Here is a 20,297-nt window from a genome sequence, read left to right as displayed (position 1 = left end):
TAATGAAAAGTACTGCTCTGTGTTATATCGAGCCGCTTATGTTCGTTAAAAGTTGACGATTAATCCACCGGTTATATAGAACGATTAAAGCGATTACGGATTAATGTATAGAAGTTTGAGTCCGACCGGTCCGAAGTTGATACAATCCGCTTAGTCAATTCACTAATCCTGTTTGGTTTGAACGAACAGTGAAATAAACATACTCTTTGATTCGATTGAAGTTAAATGGAAATTAAGTACTTTTTAAACTTACTGTTTTTTATAAAAATGTGGGATGAGACGAGCGGGACGTTCAGCTGATGGTAATTTATACGCCCTGCCCATTACAATGCAGTGCCGCTCAGGAATCTTGAAAAACTCAAAAATTCTGAGCGGCGCTTCAACTGCGCTCGTCACCTTGAGTCATAAGATGTCAAGTCTTATTTGTAGTAATCCCAGTAATTTCACTACGGCTACGGCGCCCTTCAGACTGAAACACAGTAATACACATACTGCTTCACGGCAGAAATAGTCGCCGTTGTGGTACCCATAATCTAGCTGGCACCCGGTGTAAAGGAGCCTCCCACTTGTAAAACATCCTTTCGTAATTAAACTAGAGAAAACGTAGAGGTATTTGATAGAGAAATAACAAAACATATATTGATGTTTGTTGAACGACTAAAGCCCTAATATTGGCACAATATTGGCTTAGCAAAGTTTGCACGCACATTTAGGTCCCATTTTGTTCATTTCCGATTGACGGCAAGAAAATATTTGCCGAAAGCTTGTTACGTCAGCCCTGATTCTGTTCATTGAGGTAAAAAGGTATAGAAATTATCACATAATATCTGAAAAGGTTTTTTTATTATGAGCTATTAATAATTATTAAGATTTTAGATGTTTGGGACCAAAGCTGCTATTAATGCAGAAGGGGTAGAGACATATGTATGTCATTGAAAAGATTACATTATATCAAAAAATTTTTTTTCTAGTTTTCTGTAAATACGTAAATAAGACTCGCCGGTACTTGGACCAACTTCGTCGCGGGAGCCCAATGAAAACAAAATATGCTTAATTTGTTTATTTTTTGGACAAATTACTATTAGATGTACATTATAAAATATAAACCGTCTTATTCATAATAAATCGCTTACCAAAGATATATTTTAAACTTATAGTTGGTAAAATGTTAAACTTTGATAACTAATATGCCTGTATCGATTACAATGTTACCAATACAGAGAAAAATTCCGATTTTAATCTATTTATCAAGTCTCCTCCGTCGTCTCCTATCTGAAAAAAAACGAGATTGGAGATGCAACTTTTGCTTTCATTTCTTGTCTTCCATTAACATTAAAGCGGACACTGTACACGCTATTGTTACTAAATCATTTCAGGCAGCGATGCAAAGTCCCGCTCTTCGCGGCGTACTAGAAGACATATTCCTGGTCCGTCGTATTCAGACTGTGGGGGAAGTGTTTGCAATGTGCGCCCAGCTCAGTTGTGCTTTCCGCGGCACCGGGCCCACTGTGCTGTACGACGATGCTGCACTCTGCAAGCCGGTTCGAAGGTAGGTGACAACCATCTAAAAATACCATCAATTATTGTCTACTTAATTGTGAAGATATCTTGAATAAGACTTTAACTGTACGAATGGCTGTCGTATCAAACACCGAGTCGGTTGTTACAATCTGCAGATGCACTTTCCCATGTCGACTATATTCCGGGTATATATATTTTATTTTCCGCACGACCAATTTTAAGTAAATTCAAGGCGCTGAACAGCTTTATGAATGTTTTTGGGGTGAGTGATCACCTACAATTAAGTGCGAAACAGGGACGTTATGTTAAATACCATCATCTGACAATATGATCGAATTCGTGATGTTCTGCAAAACGACATATTAATACTTTTAGCGCCTTATAATGCCTTGTTGAAATTGAACCAAAGTTGTGCCTTCTCTTCCATTCGCCTCCCTACACACACCCTTTCTCTTTCGTACACCAACTTTCTCCCGCCGGCATTTGTTGTGTGGACCCGGCCAGTCGTGACTGTAACCATGATTTTGAGGATTTTTGAAATTCCCATATTTCAATGTTTCACCCAAGACCACGTTTGGAACAATGAACTACCTCAAATTGTAGTAAATATCCCATAAATAGTGTCCGAAAGCATTACCTAAGGGCCGATTTTTCTATCTTCAGTTAAACGACTAGATAAGAGAAATTCGACAGATAGTGCAATTTCGAATTTTTCAACAGGCAGATAGAAGTTATCGAACGAATTAAGACTATATCGGGTGATTATATTAATCGGCCCCTTTGGGAGCCGGGAGCTTTAAGAGCTATCGGTGGGATAATTATTAGGACGTGTCATAAGTCATTCTCTAGTTATTAGTGTATTATATATGCTCATGTCAAAAGATCTAATGATCTAATAACTATCATCTTTTGACGACTACACACGTAATTTATGTTATTACTATCTAATATAGTAGAAATTATAATATTATGGATATTTTTGAGAAGGATGACGACTTCGCGATTGAAGAAGAAATCCATTTCCTAAACTTTCTAAACCCTCCGGACAGAAAAACCAGAGTTGTGAGAGTGAGACCTGATCACAACATTATCTGGAATGATAATGAGTTCTGGAGGAGATTTCGACTAAAAAAAGATACTGTTGCCTACTTAATCTCATTGATTGAGGATAAAATTAAATATGAAACGCAAAGGTTTGTAGTATTTTTTTAATGATACCTCTATATCATAGAAGTAAGTACCACGAAACCAAATTTAAATTGAAATAAACTGAACAAATAAACGACTGAATTATAAATTTGTTGTTATTAATTGTTGTGATTAATGTCCAATGTCAAACAAGCATCCTTTCTCTGCCTTATGCGTTAAATAATATATATGTCCATCTCGCTTGCACGTATGAAGTGTGAAGTTGCTTCGACAATACCACAGACAACTAATCTTTGAATAAAAAGCGATTGAAAAATTCATAACTTTTAATCTTTAGATAAATAGTAAGTTAATTTTATTCTCTCGATAGTTATCTGATGATTTATCTGAGGATTGAAAAATCGGCCCTAAGTCTATTAAATGTTACACGAACTGTAACATTTTTTAGAGAACGCAATTTTATTTTTAGGACATTGAAACACATTTTCGCGATATCTCGGAAACTATGCGACCTACAAAAAAATGTGTAAAGACACAATTTGTAGCAAATTACTTTACTTACGAATATTTTCATAAAACTTTTGCCTCATAATTTAAAATTAAGAGGCTATAAGCAAAAAAGTGAAAAAAAAAATCTTTAATATATAGGTGCACCCCTTTTTCGAAGATGGCGGTCGGGGACAAGGGCGGCAACTCCGCAGATTTGGTGTTAAGCTTCTAGTGACTCTCACACATATTCCAAAAATAAAATTGTGTCCTCTAAAAAAATGCAATATAACGTTATTAAATTGTAACATTTCAATGGACTACAAAGTATTTGAATGATGAAGATTGAGTGTGTGGGGGCGATGTCTTTCGTCAGCTGAAGGTTTTAGTTCTGTATGTGTCGTGGCGACTAACCCGGTATGTCGGTGGTTGACGGCAGGTTCATAGCGGAGTACGTGTCGCGCTGCCTGCTGGGCGTGCACTCCAAGGCTCTGGCATCCGTGCTGTGTCTGCTGCTGCGGCGCGCACGCCTCGACCTTCACGCGGAGGTGGAACAAAAGGAGATCGGTTAGTTCACACGGAGGCGTAGTCCACGAGCGATGATTTCAGACTGCAAAAGTTACGCCAGGTTCAGCTAGACACTTCAAGATCCTGTCATAAGTACCGTTCGAAGTCATACGACAGCTTGCTGCCGTTACGACGATTGAGACACGCTACGTCTCAATGATCACACAATAATTATTATAATAATATTGACACACAAAAATTATTTTGCCCATAACTAGTCATAGCTATCTATCTTATCTACACCCATGCCTTAAATCCTCTATTAAAGATTCTAAAACAGTTAGCTTATTGCCAACATTAAAACACCCAATGTCCTAGAAACCATTACATCATGTTGTCACCAAACGAGTGTTGTAATGAAATTCAGTACAACATTACAACACTCGTTTGGATGATGAAATGGTTACTAGGACTGGCTTTTTTAATGTTAGCAGTAAGCTTTAGTAAGTTTCAGAATCATTTATAGAGGATTTATATTATTGGTGTAGATAAAGTGTTGTATGCAACTGTTGATAATTAGGTATTAAAACACTTATGTGATACTATCATCCCATGTTCGTGTTTCAATACCCCTTATTACATAAGTATTAATAGAGTATATGTAATGTGGTGACAGGTGCGTCGTGGAGCGTGTCGCTCGAGTCGCTGTGCGAGAAGGTGTGCGCGGGCGCGAGCGGGGAGCGGGCCGTGGAGCGGGCGGCGTCGCTGGCGGGCAGCCTGTGTGCGAGCCGCGCGCGCGCCGACCGCGCCGCCGTGTGCGTGCGGGCGCTGGAGCGGGCGCGGGCCGCCGCGCGCATGCACCGACTGAGGGCACTGGCGCACGCACACCTGCACGCTGAGGTACGCGGTCTATCTAGGTGTGTGCGAGCCGCGCGCGCCGACCGCGCCGCCGTGTGCGTGCGGGCGCTGGAGCGGGCGCGGGCCGCCGCGCGCATGCACCGACTGAGGGCACTGGCGCACGCACACCTGCACGCTGAGGTACGCGGTCTATCTAGGTGTGTGCGAGCCGCGCGCGCCGACCGCGCCGCCGTGTGCGTGCGGGCGCTGGAGCGGGCGCGGGCCGCCGCGCGCATGCACCGACTGAGGGCACTGGCGCACGCACACCTGCACGCTGAGGTACGCGGTCTATCTAGGTGTGTGCGAGCCGCGCGCGCCGACCGCGCCGCCGTGTGCGTGCGGGCGCTGGAGCGGGCGCGGGCCGCCGCGCGCATGCACCGACTGAGGGCACTGGCGCACGCACACCTGCACGCTGAGGTACGCGGTCTATCTAGGTGTGTGCGAGCCGCGCGCGCCGACCGCGCCGCCGTGTGCGTGCGGGCGCTGGAGCGGGCGCGGGCCGCCGCGCGCATGCACCGACTGAGGGCACTGGCGCACGCACACCTGCACGCTGAGGTACGCGGTCTATCTAGGTGTGTGCGAGCCGCGCGCGCCGACCGCGCCGCCGTGTGCGTGCGGGCGCTGGAGCGGGCGCGGGCCGCCGCGCGCATGCACCGACTGAGGGCACTGGCGCACGCACACCTGCACGCTGAGGTACGCGGTCTATCTAGGTGTGTGCGAGCCGCGCGCGCCGACCGCGCCGCCGTGTGCGTGCGGGCGCTGGAGCGGGCGCGGGCCGCCGCGCGCATGCACCGACTGAGGGCACTGGCGCACGCACACCTGCACGCTGAGGTACGCGGTCTATCTAGGTGTGTGCGAGCCGCGCGCGCCGACCGCGCCGCCGTGTGCGTGCGGGCGCTGGAGCGGGCGCGGGCCGCCGCGCGCATGCACCGACTGAGGGCACTGGCGCACGCACACCTGCACGCTGAGGTACGCGGTCTATCTAGGTGTGTGCGAGCCGCGCGCGCCGACCGCGCCGCCGTGTGCGTGCGGGCGCTGGAGCGGGCGCGGGCCGCCGCGCGCATGCACCGACTGAGGGCACTGGCGCACGCACACCTGCACGCTGAGGTACGCGGTCTATCTAGGTGTGTGCGAGCCGCGCGCGCCGACCGCGCCGCCGTGTGCGTGCGGGCGCTGGAGCGGGCGCGGGCCGCCGCGCGCATGCACCGACTGAGGGCACTGGCGCACGCACACCTGCACGCTGAGGTACGCGGTCTATCTAGGTGTGTGCGAGCCGCGCGCGCCGACCGCGCCGCCGTGTGCGTGCGGGCGCTGGAGCGGGCGCGGGCCGCCGCGCGCATGCACCGACTGAGGGCACTGGCGCACGCACACCTGCACGCTGAGGTACGCGGTCTATCTAGGTGTGTGCGAGCCGCGCGCGCCGACCGCGCCGCCGTGTGCGTGCGGGCGCTGGAGCGGGCGCGGGCCGCCGCGCGCATGCACCGACTGAGGGCACTGGCGCACGCACACCTGCACGCTGAGGTACGCGGTCTATCTAGGTGTGTGCGAGCCGCGCGCGCCGACCGCGCCGCCGTGTGCGTGCGGGCGCTGGAGCGGGCGCGGGCCGCCGCGCGCATGCACCGACTGAGGGCACTGGCGCACGCACACCTGCACGCTGAGGTACGCGGTCTATCTAGGTGTGTGCGAGCCGCGCGCGCCGACCGCGCCGCCGTGTGCGTGCGGGCGCTGGAGCGGGCGCGGGCCGCCGCGCGCATGCACCGACTGAGGGCACTGGCGCACGCACACCTGCACGCTGAGGTACGCGGTCTATCTAGGTGTGTGCGAGCCGCGCGCGCCGACCGCGCCGCCGTGTGCGTGCGGGCGCTGGAGCGGGCGCGGGCCGCCGCGCGCATGCACCGACTGAGGGCACTGGCGCACGCACACCTGCACGCTGAGGTACGCGGTCTATCTAGGTGTGTGCGAGCCGCGCGCGCGCCGACCGCGCCGCCGTGTGCGTGCGGGCGCTGGAGCGGGCGCGGGCCGCCGCGCGCATGCACCGACTGAGGGCACTGGCGCACGCACACCTGCACGCTGAGGTACGCGGTCTATCTAGGTGTGTGCGAGCCGCGCGCGCCGACCGCGCCGCCGTGTGCGTGCGGGCGCTGGAGCGGGCGCGGGCCGCCGCGCGCATGCACCGACTGAGGGCACTGGCGCACGCACACCTGCACGCTGAGGTACGCGGTCTATCTAGGTGTGTGCGAGCCGCGCGCGCGCCGACCGCGCCGCCGTGTGCGTGCGGGCGCTGGAGCGGGCGCGGGCCGCCGCGCGCATGCACCGACTGAGGGCACTGGCGCACGCACACCTGCACGCTGAGGTACGCGGTCTATCTAGGTGTGTGCGAGCCGCGCGCGCGCCGACCGCGCCGCCGTGTGCGTGCGGGCGCTGGAGCGGGCGCGGGCCGCCGCGCGCATGCACCGACTGAGGGCACTGGCGCACGCACACCTGCACGCTGAGGTACGCGGTCTATCTAGGTGTGTGCGAGCCGCGCGCGCCGACCGCGCCGCCGTGTGCGTGCGGGCGCTGGAGCGGGCGCGGGCCGCCGCGCGCATGCACCGACTGAGGGCACTGGCGCACGCACACCTGCACGCTGAGGTACGCGGTCTATCTAGGTGTGTGCGAGCCGCGCGCGCCGACCGCGCCGCCGTGTGCGTGCGGGCGCTGGAGCGGGCGCGGGCCGCCGCGCGCATGCACCGACTGAGGGCACTGGCGCACGCACACCTGCACGCTGAGGTACGCGGTCTATCTAGGTGTGTGCGAGCCGCGCGCGCCGACCGCGCCGCCGTGTGCGTGCGGGCGCTGGAGCGGGCGCGGGCCGCCGCGCGCATGCACCGACTGAGGGCACTGGCGCACGCACACCTGCACGCTGAGGTACGGTCACAGGAAGCTCGCACGCTATGCTCTTATACATTTAGTATGTACCGCCATACGAAAAAAATATACAAATATGATTTAATATATATTTCTCAATAATTATAAGGTATTCACTGGCTATTGTTTCCCGCAGATTGAAGACCAGATCATCTACCCGAAATATTTTTAGTGATATATTTTGGTTCCATATGTGTACCCATTACAATTTTATTCAATAAATCTCTCTATGCGATATTTGTAATGCCAGATGAAGCATGGAAAATGGCCTGTATTACTCCAGTGCATAAAAAGGCGGCAAAGACTAATATATCAAATTACCGTCCAATATTAAAGCTTTGTATTATGTCTTAAGTTTTTGAGAAAATTATTTATGGTCAGGTTTATTCTGCACTATAGCAAGCTTTCAGCCCCAGCCAGCACGGTTTTCTTAGAGGTCGCTCGTCCGTCTCTAATTTTGCACTTCTTAACAATTATTTAACTGAAACACTGCAGCATGGAGTCCAAACTGATATAATTTACAACGATCTCTGTAAGGCATTCGACCGAATACGTCATGACATCCTTCTCTATAAGCACTCTAATAATAGTATCAGCGATGATTTTTGTAAATGGTTTTCCTCCTATATTCATAATCATACTCAAGCAGTTTTTGTCAGTAATTATATCTCAGGGTGGGTCCCCATATCGAGTGACGTTCCTTAGGGTTCCTTGCTTGGCCCTCTATTGTTCGCAATATTTTTATATGATGCCGATACTTGCTTACGTACTGCCAAAATATTGTGCTTTGCTAACGATATCAAAATCTACACCAAGGTATCGTTACTAGGGGATGCAATAGCACTACAAGAAGAGCTACATCGATTGCAAAATTATTGTGATGATCATAACTTACACCTAACCTAAACCCATCGAAATGTAATGAAAAGCGGCATCCTATAATATTCAAATACCAGTTGAAATGTGAAAAAGTGCAGAATAGTAGTCAATACGAGACCTTGGTGTTTTACTTGAATCGATGCTTTTATTCGACTAATATATTAATTCAATAGCCTTTCATAGACTTGGCTTTATTATAAGAATTGATTGAATTGATAAATATACACAAATATTGGTTGGGTGTTTATTTAATTTAATTAAATTTAGGCTAATAAAATGTTGACTCAACAATCATTTCAAATTTACTACCAGAACGTTAGGGGTTTAAGAACAAAATCAAATGAATTCATTTCTGAAGTATCAATAAATAGTTATGACATAATTTTGATAACTGAAACCTGGCTAACAGCTGACTTTCATAGCGGTGAGTATTTCGATCGTAGGTATTATGTTTACCGTAGCGACAGGTCGTGGGAGGCGAGCGGTGCGGCCCGCGGTGGTGGCGTGGCAGTAGCCGTACGCGCCGACTTACAGCCAGTGCAGCGAGACTGGCCGGTCCCGCCAGCTGCTACTTGTAACTGTGTGTGGATCTCGATTCCTTTACATGATACGCAAAGTGGGCCGACACGTTATGTAAATATAGCCTGCATCTATATCCCTCAAGGACCTTCTTATAAAGACACTATGATTTCGTTTACTGAAATTACTGGTAAAATAATTATAGAAAGACCACACGATTTGTTTTTAGTAACCGGCGATTTTAATTTATCTAATGCACAGTGGCACGATTTACAAAGTAATAATCTGTTACTAATGCCCAGTGGTAACCAAGTTATACAATGTTTCTCTGAATTCCTTGCTTTTTCTAATTTGCAACAATATAATAGAATAAAAAATATTAACAACCGATTACTTGATTTGGTATTATGTAACACAAATTGTACTGTTCAGGAATGTGAACACCCGCTCACTAATGAAGATGTACATCACAGATCCCTGTATATAGAACTCACATTAAATTATCTTTTTCCTTTTAAAGCTAAATCTAGTTACATACACAATTTTCATTTGGGTAAGTACAATGAAATTAATCAAGAATTATTAGCTACTGACTGGTTTGCGCTTTTTAAATCATTAGATGTAGAAAACTGTGTCTTAAAATTTTATAATATAATTAATAATTTAATTTCTAAATTCATTCCTTATCGTAAGAACTGTATTTCTAACTCAATGCCCATATGGCACAGTAATGCCTTAAAAAAAATGTTAAATGAGAAAAGAAAAGTACACAAAAAATGGAAACTATATGGTAATCCCCTTGACTATAGTAGTTACTCCCTATTAAGAAGAAGAGCTCGCAAACTAGAAATGGAATGTTATAACTGTTATAATGAATTTTCTGAAAAAAATATCAAGAAATATCCAAACTTTTTTTGGTCTTATATTAAATCTATTTTAGCTAATCAGGGTCTGCCACAAACTATGCAATATAAAGGATCGACGTCCTCAGATGGTAAAGAAATTTGTAACATGTTTAATGAACACTTTCAATCAGTCTTTGAAAAGCCTAAAGATCATCCACGCCACTATAATGACAATGAAATAAATCCCTCAGCAATAGTAGAAATTAGTACAGTCAGTTTAAGTATGGATATGGTTCTAAAATATCTTCAATCAGTTAATACTAATAAAGGAGCCGGTCCAGATGGCATTCATCCATTATTTATACAAAATTGTGCTAGATCATTAGCACTTCCTATTTTCTTAATATATAAGCAGTCTATTGATGAAGGATGTATGCCGAACCTTTGGAAACAAGTGTATATAACCCCTGTACCGAAAGGTTCTGTTAGCATGGATATAGAAAAGTATAGGCCAATATCTAAATTATGTCAATTTGGAAAAATATTTGAAAAAATAGTAACGAACCAATTATCTGTAGCTGTCCGTCAACATATTTGCCCAAATCAACATGGATTCTTTAAAGGTAGAAGTGTTGATAGTAATCTTTTGGTGTTTAATGAATTTTTGTTAGATGCTATGGACAAGGGATACCAGGTGGATGCTGTGTATACCGATTTTGCCAAAGCATTTGACAAAATTTGTCATGATACTCTATTGATGAAGCTCTGGCAACTCGGTATACATGGTGATCTTTTTAGATGGATAAAGTCATACATAACTAGAAGGAGTCAGGCTATTGTAACTAGTGGTTTCGTTTCTGATTTTAAATCAATAAGTTCTGGTGTTCCACAAGGATCGCATTTGGGCCCTCTATTATTTATTTTGTATATTAACAATATTTCTGAGATTCTAAAGAAATCTAACTCAATATTATATGCAGATGATACCAAAATATATAAAGTAATACGTACTATAGATGATTGCATTGCACTACAAAGTGATATAAATACTTTTGAAATTAATTGCACAAACATTAATTTATTTATAAATACAGAAAAATGTCATATTATTACATTTACAAGAAAACGCAATCCAATATTTTACAATTATAATCTTCGTGGTAAAGAACTCACAAGAGTCACTGAAGTTAGGGATCTAGGCGTAATTTTAGACTCGAAACTCACATATGTTAATCATATTGATAAAATCGTAAATAAAGGATATAAACAACTTGGTTTCATTTTACGCGCTGGAAAACCATTTAAGGATCCTTTAACTTATAAAATTTTATTTAATAGTTTTGTACGAAGCCACTTGGAATTTGCATGTGTAGTTTGGAAACCTTTTTATCAAATTCACGTTGATCGTTTAGAAAGAATTCAAAAAAAGTTTATTAAGGCTCTAGAATTTAGAACTGGACATGATGAATTCATTAATTACCAATTATCATTAGACAAACATAAAATAGAATCTCTATCATACCGTCGTGACAAATTCGATATAACCATATTATATAAAATCATAAGTTATGTTATTGACGCCCCTGCGTTATTACAGAAGATTACATTTAGGATACCTCGTATGTGTGAACGCAACAGTAGAGAAAAACCTTTATTCTCAATTCCGATTAGTAGAACTTGTTTTACCCACAATAGTTTCATAAGACGTGCCTGTCGGCTTTATAATAACTCCTTTAATCATATTGATATATTTTGTAACTCCATAAATAAATTAAAAAGATACCTTAAAATCAAAAACAAAAGTAATAAATTTAAATAAGTAACATACTTTCCTATAAGATATTATAGTATCTAAACATATTTTATATACTTTATAAAATTTCACCTTCTTACACGTAAAAACTTTATGTATATAAATGCGCCATAACCTGTATATAACACAGGGAACTAAAGGTTAATATTAACTCATAGTTATTAAGATAGTTGTATGAAACTGTTTGTTCCTTATATAAATAAATAAAAATAAAAATAAGAAGCTTGCGTTATTATCATCGTCAAGACACTGAAGATATTGTACTGCACCTTTGTTCGTGGTCACTTAGAATATGCATCTCAAATCTGGAATCCCCTATATGCTTCATACGTATAGAAAATATTAAAGAAAAAAAAACTTCTTACACTTTTTATGCTACCGTACTAACGACAGATACAATTCAAAGTTATATGAGCATCATTGTAAAAAGCAACATTTACTACCCCTTGAGAAACGACGTATGATTTCGACATTGCTTTCTTCTTCAAATTAGCTCATAATAAGGTTGATTGTTCTGATCTTCTTTCGAAAATTTAATTGAGAACTTCGTTTACTGCGTGGCGTTGTGACGCCATAGCCATTTATTGTATGCACCTCAATCATTTACTAATTAGCGAAGCAATCGTTATATCTTGCGGGAGAACTCCACCTATAATAAAAAAAAAATAGTTTTTTTTTAAATAACTGTTAACGCAATGAAACAATGTATCATGAAATGATTTTTGAATTCGTTGACTAACCTGTAAATATTAAGTGTGTTTAGTTTTAGATTATATTACATGTTTATTCTTTATAATTTTCCTTTTTATTACTTATATTGATTATTAGTGAATATATGTAATGAGCTCTGAGTTGTTTATTGTATCTTTATTTTTTTCTTTTCTTCTTTGTCGTTACATTCTTGACAGTGTGGTTGTGGTCACTATGAAGTGAAATCTTTTGAGGCAGATGTGATTCGCCTCACGAGCATTCGGTTTTTTTCCATGCTGGCCGACAGTCTGGTACATTCGTTTAATGGACCGCTCACAGCAGACTTAATTTATTCGGTCCATCGTATGGGCGATTTTTGTCGTTCTTTGGTGCCCTCCACTTTGCCCTGCACGACAAGACGCTCAATGGACCCACTCTCGCGCCGGGAGACGTGTCTGAAGAACTTAAGAATGCGACTCTATACTAATACCTAAAGGCGTTGTTTTATGCCAAGCTTTTGGAGAATGGAGACGTTTGTGCGATTGTGTAAATAGCTGTTTTATTCCTTGAAATGAATAAATAAATAATTTGACGTGACAGATACTGAACAGTAACCAAGAGTGGAGCGGGCAGTTGGCGCGTCGAGCTCGCGAGCTGAGCGCGGCCCTCGAGCGGCTGCAGGCCGGTCGCACCAAGGCGCATGGACTGCTGCAGGCCGCGCGACAGAGGTGGGGCGCGATACCGACTCAATCAGCTCTCAGGAGCCACAATAATATAATATACAAATAAAATTTGAAAATAACATTTTATGAACGATGCGGGATTCAAACACTCTGGCGTTCCGGGCGAGTACTCTCCCAACCGAGCTAGCCGTTGAAGTGACGTTTCGTCATAAAATATTGGATGCTTTGTTCAACTCTCAGGTTTCGGCTTCATCTACAGGATCTACTCTACAGTTGATAGCCTGCTCAACCTCAATGTTTGCATATTAGGAAATTGATTCGAGAATCTAATCTTAGATTAGCAAGAGCAAATCTTAAATTCTCTCTATCTCAAATTAGTTCATCAGTTCCCGCGCCGTTAAAAATTTTTTTTCAAATTTTATTTGTGTATTTATCGTCAATTACCCTCGGTACATCAACTTAAATAGTCGTGTCCAATTACGGTGAAACTAATTTAATTTATGAATATTGCAACAAGTGTTTATATACATACTTATTTCAGTATATTTTTCTGTGACCTTAAATAGATAGCATAATCAGTGAAAAGTGCATATTTGGTTATCAGGCAGTGAAATACAAAGCAGTAAATCTTAAAAATAGTGAGTGTACAATTTTTGTACAAATATTAATATCAATCTACCCTCAACACTTACATGTTCTAAATTACCTAGCTAATTTAAAATTTATAACGCCTGCTCAAATTGTCTTAGCAATAGCATCAATCTCATATACTGCTCTAAATTTGTTGTTGTCTCCACTGTGGACACAAGTTAAGTTAAAAATACTATAAAATGTCTAAATCTTGCTCTGCATGTGAGAAGCCGCTTAAATCCAGCGAGCTTAAATCTTGTACGGTGTGCGATAATCATTATCACTTCCAATACTTAAGAATTACTCCAGAAAACTTTGCAAAGGAATCAAAGGCGCATAAAGCTTTGTGGAAATGTCCTCAATGCAGAGCGGGCGAAAGACGCACCGACAACACAAACACCCCTGTGAGACAGCCAGCAGCGCCGGCACACGCATCCTCGCCACCAACTTCTTCGAGCGCTTCGGACTTAATGAAGCTACAAGATTATATAAAAAACAGTTTCGACCGCTTAAGAAAGAAATTTTAAAAGAAGTCAGTTGTAAGTTAGAGGACCATTATAAAACTCTTACCGAGAAAACATCGAAAATTGAAGACTCCATCAACTACTTAAGTGGACAATATGATGCGATACTTGGCACGGTGACGGCGATGAGGAAAGATATTAAAGATTTGGAGCAGCACCGTGATCAACTTTTAGAGGAGAACAGAGCCATTAGGAATAAATTCACACACGTGGATGCCAAGTTGGAAGATCTCGAGATGAGAGGGAGATCCTGTAATATTGAAATAAGAGGAATTCCAGAGACGAAAATGAGAATTTATCATCAATTATTGAAAAAATTTGTAATGTGATGGGAATGAACTTTGATCTTTCTGAATATCAAACCTTCTTCAGAACTGGGAAATCAATGCCTGGGAAAGTGCGCCCGATTGTTGTTATCTTCAAAAGTAATCTCAGAAGAAATGAATTGTTGCGCTTAACAAAGGAATTCAATAAAAAATGTAAGGATCAAAGCACTAGGCTAAAAATAGACAGACAGACTACTTAAATCTAAACTTAAATTCACAGGCCTTTTATATTTCTGAGCATTTAACTCCCTCGGCAAAGCGTCTCCTCGCATTGAGTTAACAAGCCGCAAAAAAATATAACTACAGGTATTGTTGGTTTTCGAACAATAAAATCTATGTAAAAAAACAGGAGAAATCACCATCTATTATAATTAAATCGGAAGATCAAATTAACCAAATCATATGACTAGTAATACGAGTGTTATTAATTAGTAATTTCTGCGTTTTGGAACTTTTCAAAATACCTATCATACTATATTTTATTAGTTTAAGTGCGTTCACACAGTATCACTCGTGCAACAGTGTTTTACTGATAATATTATATTATTATTATAACATGGCATGTGCATCAATAAACCATCTTGTTACTTTTATCATACTAGGGTTGTCACACTTAAAATTATGGCATACTTTTAATTTTAAAATTCAATACTATCCAACAATTTTCTACTGAACTAGATGATTACCAGAATTCGGACCTTTGCATTAGTACAGATAACTTTACTATATGTAGTGAATATATTAATGTGAAAAATTCATTTAAAATAATTTCATTGAATATAAGAAGTATTCACAAAAATTTTAACCAACTCCTGGTTTCTCTGGAACTTCTTGGAATAAGTTTTGACATATTAATTCTCACTGAATGTAGGATCAAGCATCATAATTCCAATCACACTTTACCTGGTTATATCTCATTGCATACTAAGATAAATCCCGTTCAAAATGATGGGGTTGTTATTTTCATTAAGGATAGTATTGCTTTTAGCTGTACAGAACTGGAGGTTTTTGGGGCTAACTGCTTACAGCTCGACTTAAATAATGAGCTCACTTTAATTGCCCTATACAGATCGCCTTCTTGCGCTAATATTGAAATCTTTCTAGACTCCCTGGATCATAAATTTAAGCAGGTAGGTCGTTCGAAAAACATCATTTTTATGGGTGATACAAATATCAACATTACTGGTAATATACATCCCCAAGCAAATGATTACTTAGCACTATTAGCCCTTCATAATATAGAAGTTGGCATAGACGCACCGACTAGGGACAATAGTTGCATTGATCATTGCATGTATAGACTAAAAAATAACAAAGCTGCTAAATTTGCTGTGTTAAAAGCTGATATTACCGACCACTATGTAACTCTTTGTAGTGTGTACGCAAAAGATAAATTCTCTTATATCGAAGAACGAAAACCTCCTTTTCAAAAATGATGTATTGACTATGAACAGCTCCTCAAAGATATAAGTAGTCAATCATGGGATGAAATCTGTAGTGAAACAGAGGTTGACAAAGCCTTTCAATTATTTCATGACATTATAGGTACACATATTGGAAATAATACTTCAGTTAAAAGCATTCCTCACTCTAGAGTTAAATTAAAACCTTGGATTACGGACGGGCTTCTCAAGTGTATACAAAAAAGAAACAAACTTTACAGATTATTTAAGAAATATTCTAATGATCCTATCACTAAATCTAATTACTTAAAATATAGAAATATATGTAACCGAATAATAAAAGATACTAGAGAAAAATACTATAGGATAAAAATTTCTGAATATTCAGGGGATTCTAAAAATATATGGAAAATTTTGAATGAAGCTTCTAATCGAAAGAATAAACAAAAGTGTACTATAAAAGAAATGTTAATAAATAATAAAGTTGTAAATTTTTCTTCAGAGGCAAATACAATAATAAACGCTCTTAACGGATTTTACTGTTCAATAGGACATGACCTTGCTCAAAAGCATTTAGATAAAGTAAGAGCTACAGAGAAAGCCCTATGTAGCAAAATTAGTCTTCCCCGTATAGACAAAACTTTTTATTTAAAACCTACAAACCCAGCCGAGGTTAGCAAATGCATAAAAACACTTAAAAATACAGAATCTTGTGGGCACGACGGCATTACTTCTAAAATCTTAAAATTACTGTTTAATGAAATTGCTTTTCCTCTCTCAACCATGATTAATTTAAGCTTTAAATCAGGAATATTTCCACAGACATTAAAAACTGCCATAATTATGCCATTACATAAAAAAGGGCCAGTTAACGTTATGTCAAATTACCGTCCTATTTCACTTTTGCCTATTACTTCAAAAATAGTTGAAAAAATTATGAAAATTAGAATAAACGCGTACACCTCCGATGTCTTGCATAATAATCAATACGGATTTAGAGAGGGAATAGGAACCAGTGATGCTATTGCTGATTTTACAAAACAGATAGTCTTGAATCATGAAAGCAAAAACAAAACAGTTGCCGTATTCATTGATCTAGCTAAAGCTTTTGACACCATTTCACATCAGTTATTGTTAAAAAAATTGGAGTTATACGGATTCATGGGAAATGCATTAAAATGGTTTGCTAGTTATCTTAAGAATCGAAAACAATTTGTACGGATCGGAAATCAAGTTAGCGGTGAAAATGGACCAGAAATTGTATTTGGTGTCCCTCAGGGAAGCGTGCTAGGCCCAATTTTGTTTAATATTTATCTTAACGACTTCTGTTCTTTACTGACGGACAGACAGACAGACTCTAAGTCATTATGTTTTGCCGATGATACTGTTTTGTTATTCACAGCCTCGACATGGGATAATGCCATCCAAAAAGCGGAATGTGGCCTTCGTCTGGCTAAGGACTGGTATGACAATAATTTGTTAACGCTAAACGAAGAAAAAACTGTATTTATGTGCTTCTCCCCTACTACAGCCGGTCTTCCAACTGAGACTCCAAAAATTCAAGTCCATTTCTGTCTCAACAAGTCTGACTGTATAAACTGCAAAACATTATCATGCACCCAAAGCACCACTTATCTTGGTATTATAGTTGATCAACATCTTAGATGGGATATGCACGTAGAAATGCTGACAAAGAAAGTTGGAAACTTGAGCTATATATACAACAACTTAAGAAATATTTTGAGTACTGACCTATTATTAAGAGTGTACACTTCCTTAACTCAGTCGTTAATCTTGTATGGCATTATAGCGTGGGGTTCATGTGGCTCATCTATATTAGACAAACTTAATAAGGCTCAAAAACTTAACCTCAAAATTATCTTAAAAAAGAATCGCAGGTTTCCAACGGAAGAGTTATTTAAACTGAGTAAAGTACTAACTCCAAGAAAATTATATGTATGGCAATTAGCAATATATATGGCAAAATATATTGATGACTTTCCACTTGAGCAAGTTCAGAGTCACCTTAGGCGAAGAAAACAAAGATGTTTGGTTCCACTGCGAACGTCTGGATTCGCAAAAAACATTTTTCAGCTGCGGCGCCAAAGTTATTCAACAACCTCCCTGCGGAGGCAACTAATGTAATCCTATGTGCTCAAAATCCCTCTCGAAAAAAAAAATAAAGTTGGTTATTGTACGGTCAACAGCATGTCGACTGTACATCACGTTTCGCGTATCAGCGTTTACGTCGCCTCGCGTTATTTCCTAAGTAATATTGTAACCAGTTCGCGACAAGCCGCCGATCGATTCGCGTGCTCATTACCATACCAACATTTTACCATTTTACCATATAGCATAAGTTAAGGTTTCAATATACCATTTGAGCCTAACTTGTGTTTTACTCTGTACGGAACCAAACCACCGTACATTGTGGTCCTTCGGCCTTTTGTTAACCAGTGACAAATTTTTTTTTTAACCATTCCAAGGACATTGTGGTCCTTCGGCCTTTTGTTAACCAGTGACAAATTTTTTTTTTTTTTTTAACCATTCCAAGGACATTGTGGTCCTTCGGCCTTTTGTTAACCAGTGACAAATTTTTTTTTTTTAACCATTCCAAGGACATTGTGGTCCTTCGGCCTTTTGTTAACCAGTGACCAGAATTTTTTTAACCATTTCGAGGACACAAAAACATTGTGATCCATCGTTCTATTAACCAGTACCATTAGTTAACCATTTTAACCAAAATTCGTCGCGTGTGTAGTGAACCAAATTAGTGTTGACCAAAGTGCTTGTGTGTGGAGTGTAACCAGTTCACCAGATCGGCGATACTACCAGCGACTACCAACGGGGAGACTGCTGAGGACACACCAGGTCACCACGTACCAGTCTTCAAGTAAGATCTTTCCTTTTTATCACTCACCACTCTTTACCACTCTCTTTTGACCCGTAACCATGGAGGCTCTATTAACCACCCAAAACCAGATTATGTCCGCGATTAACACGCAGTGTGTTAATTTCAAGAAGGACGGGCCAGAACGAAAGACACCCGCCTATATTGAAAAACGTCTCAACGCTTTAGACTCGTACTGGAGTGAATTCCAGACCAACCATACTAGGCTTTGTGCTGAGTTTGAAGACCCTAACCATCGCTACTTCGCGGAAAACCATTACCAGCGGACGAAAGATTTTTACCAGGAAGTTAGGAATATGATTTCTAATTACGTAACCAGCGATCCCAGCAAACCATTACTGAGACCTGCTACACCATTATCGCAGGGCTCAGATAGGCGCGATATTTTCTCTCCCGCTCAGGAGGGTCCCTCTTTTAGCTTCCCTGCACCAAAGCTATCGAACCAGGGCAACTCCAGTAGGGTCGAAGAAATGCTGCGAAAGCAGAAGAGCAACTTCAAGGCGCTATCCCGTACCATAGAGGCTGTCGACCTTGAAAGCTGCTCCGACCGCTGGGAGTTCGAAGATATTTTACGAACTATCCAATCAAGATGGTCGGTCATCGATTCTCTTCACTGGGACATCGACAGCGAAGGGCTGCTCGACAACGAAGAGTATGAGACAGCATTCGCTGAGATGGAGAAGAAATACAACACCATGAAGAAGGCAGTGAACAGACAGATGTGGTCGTCATCTTACAGGGAACGTTCAACCCCACAAATGGACATTCCCACCTTCAGCGGAAACTACCAAGATTGGATATGTTTTAAAGATTTATTCTCCGAAACAATTCACCATAATAAATCTTTACCAAATGCGCAGAAAATGCAATTCTTGAAAAGTAAGCTCCGTGGCGAGGCTGAAAAATTAGTTCACCATTTACGCATCAATTCTGAAAACTACGAAGTATGCTGGGACATATTAAACCAACGTTACCATAATACTAGGTTAATATTTAATTCTCACATACAATTGTTACTAACCATGCCTACGATTCAACATCAATCTGCAGCGGTCATCAAAAGGTTACATGACACCACCAACGAGTGTCTTAACTCTATAAAAGCAATGGGCATCGACATTTCCAACTGGGACCCATTGATCGTCTATATTTTGTGCCAAAAGTTAGATACTGAAACCCATAATGATTACATTGTGTCGCTTAAGAATCCAAAAGAATTGCCTACTTTGTTAGATTTTTTGAAATTTTTAGAAATTAAATTTACTTCGTTAGAAAGCTCTCGTCGTAAGCAGGACTTCAACAAATCAAATTCATCCCAGGTACACCAAAACCAATACCAAAAACCATGGGCTGAAAAGCATACCAATAACCATTTACATAATTTTATGAACAGAAATTTTAAACCAAGACCAGCTGTAATAAACCACGTCAATACGAAACCAGTACATATTGCGCCACAACGGAAATGCATACTCTGTAAAACGTGTTGCCATGAATTGTTTAAATGCAAACAATTTCTAGAATCCGCACCGCTGAATCGACTTAAGGTCATTGAATCCAACAAATTATGTAAAAACTGTTTAATTAACCATTATGACAAGGAATGT

At 42.0% G+C, this 20,297-nt stretch overlaps 1 protein-coding gene across 1 annotated transcript in view; it reads left to right on the top strand.

Annotated features, from left to right (window-relative positions):
- Positions 1-7,271: 7,271 nt before the first annotated feature.
- Positions 7,272-20,297, top strand: part of LOC126965401 (serine/threonine-protein kinase SMG1-like) — a 44,744-nt gene continuing 31,718 nt past the window's right edge. The window contains exons 1-2 of the mRNA XM_050809004.1: positions 7,272-7,329; positions 12,814-12,941. Coding sequence (XP_050664961.1) covers positions 7,285-7,329; positions 12,814-12,941 — 173 coding nt within the window. The 5' untranslated portion in view covers positions 7,272-7,284. The remainder of the gene's footprint in view (positions 7,330-12,813; positions 12,942-20,297) is intronic.

Source organism: Leptidea sinapis, chromosome 1 (genome assembly GCF_905404315.1).
Source record: "Leptidea sinapis chromosome 1, ilLepSina1.1, whole genome shotgun sequence".
Lineage (NCBI taxonomy): Eukaryota > Metazoa > Arthropoda > Insecta > Lepidoptera > Pieridae > Leptidea > Leptidea sinapis.
The sequence above is the reverse complement of the archived record's forward strand: the minus strand, read 5'-3'. Positions and strand labels throughout refer to the sequence as shown.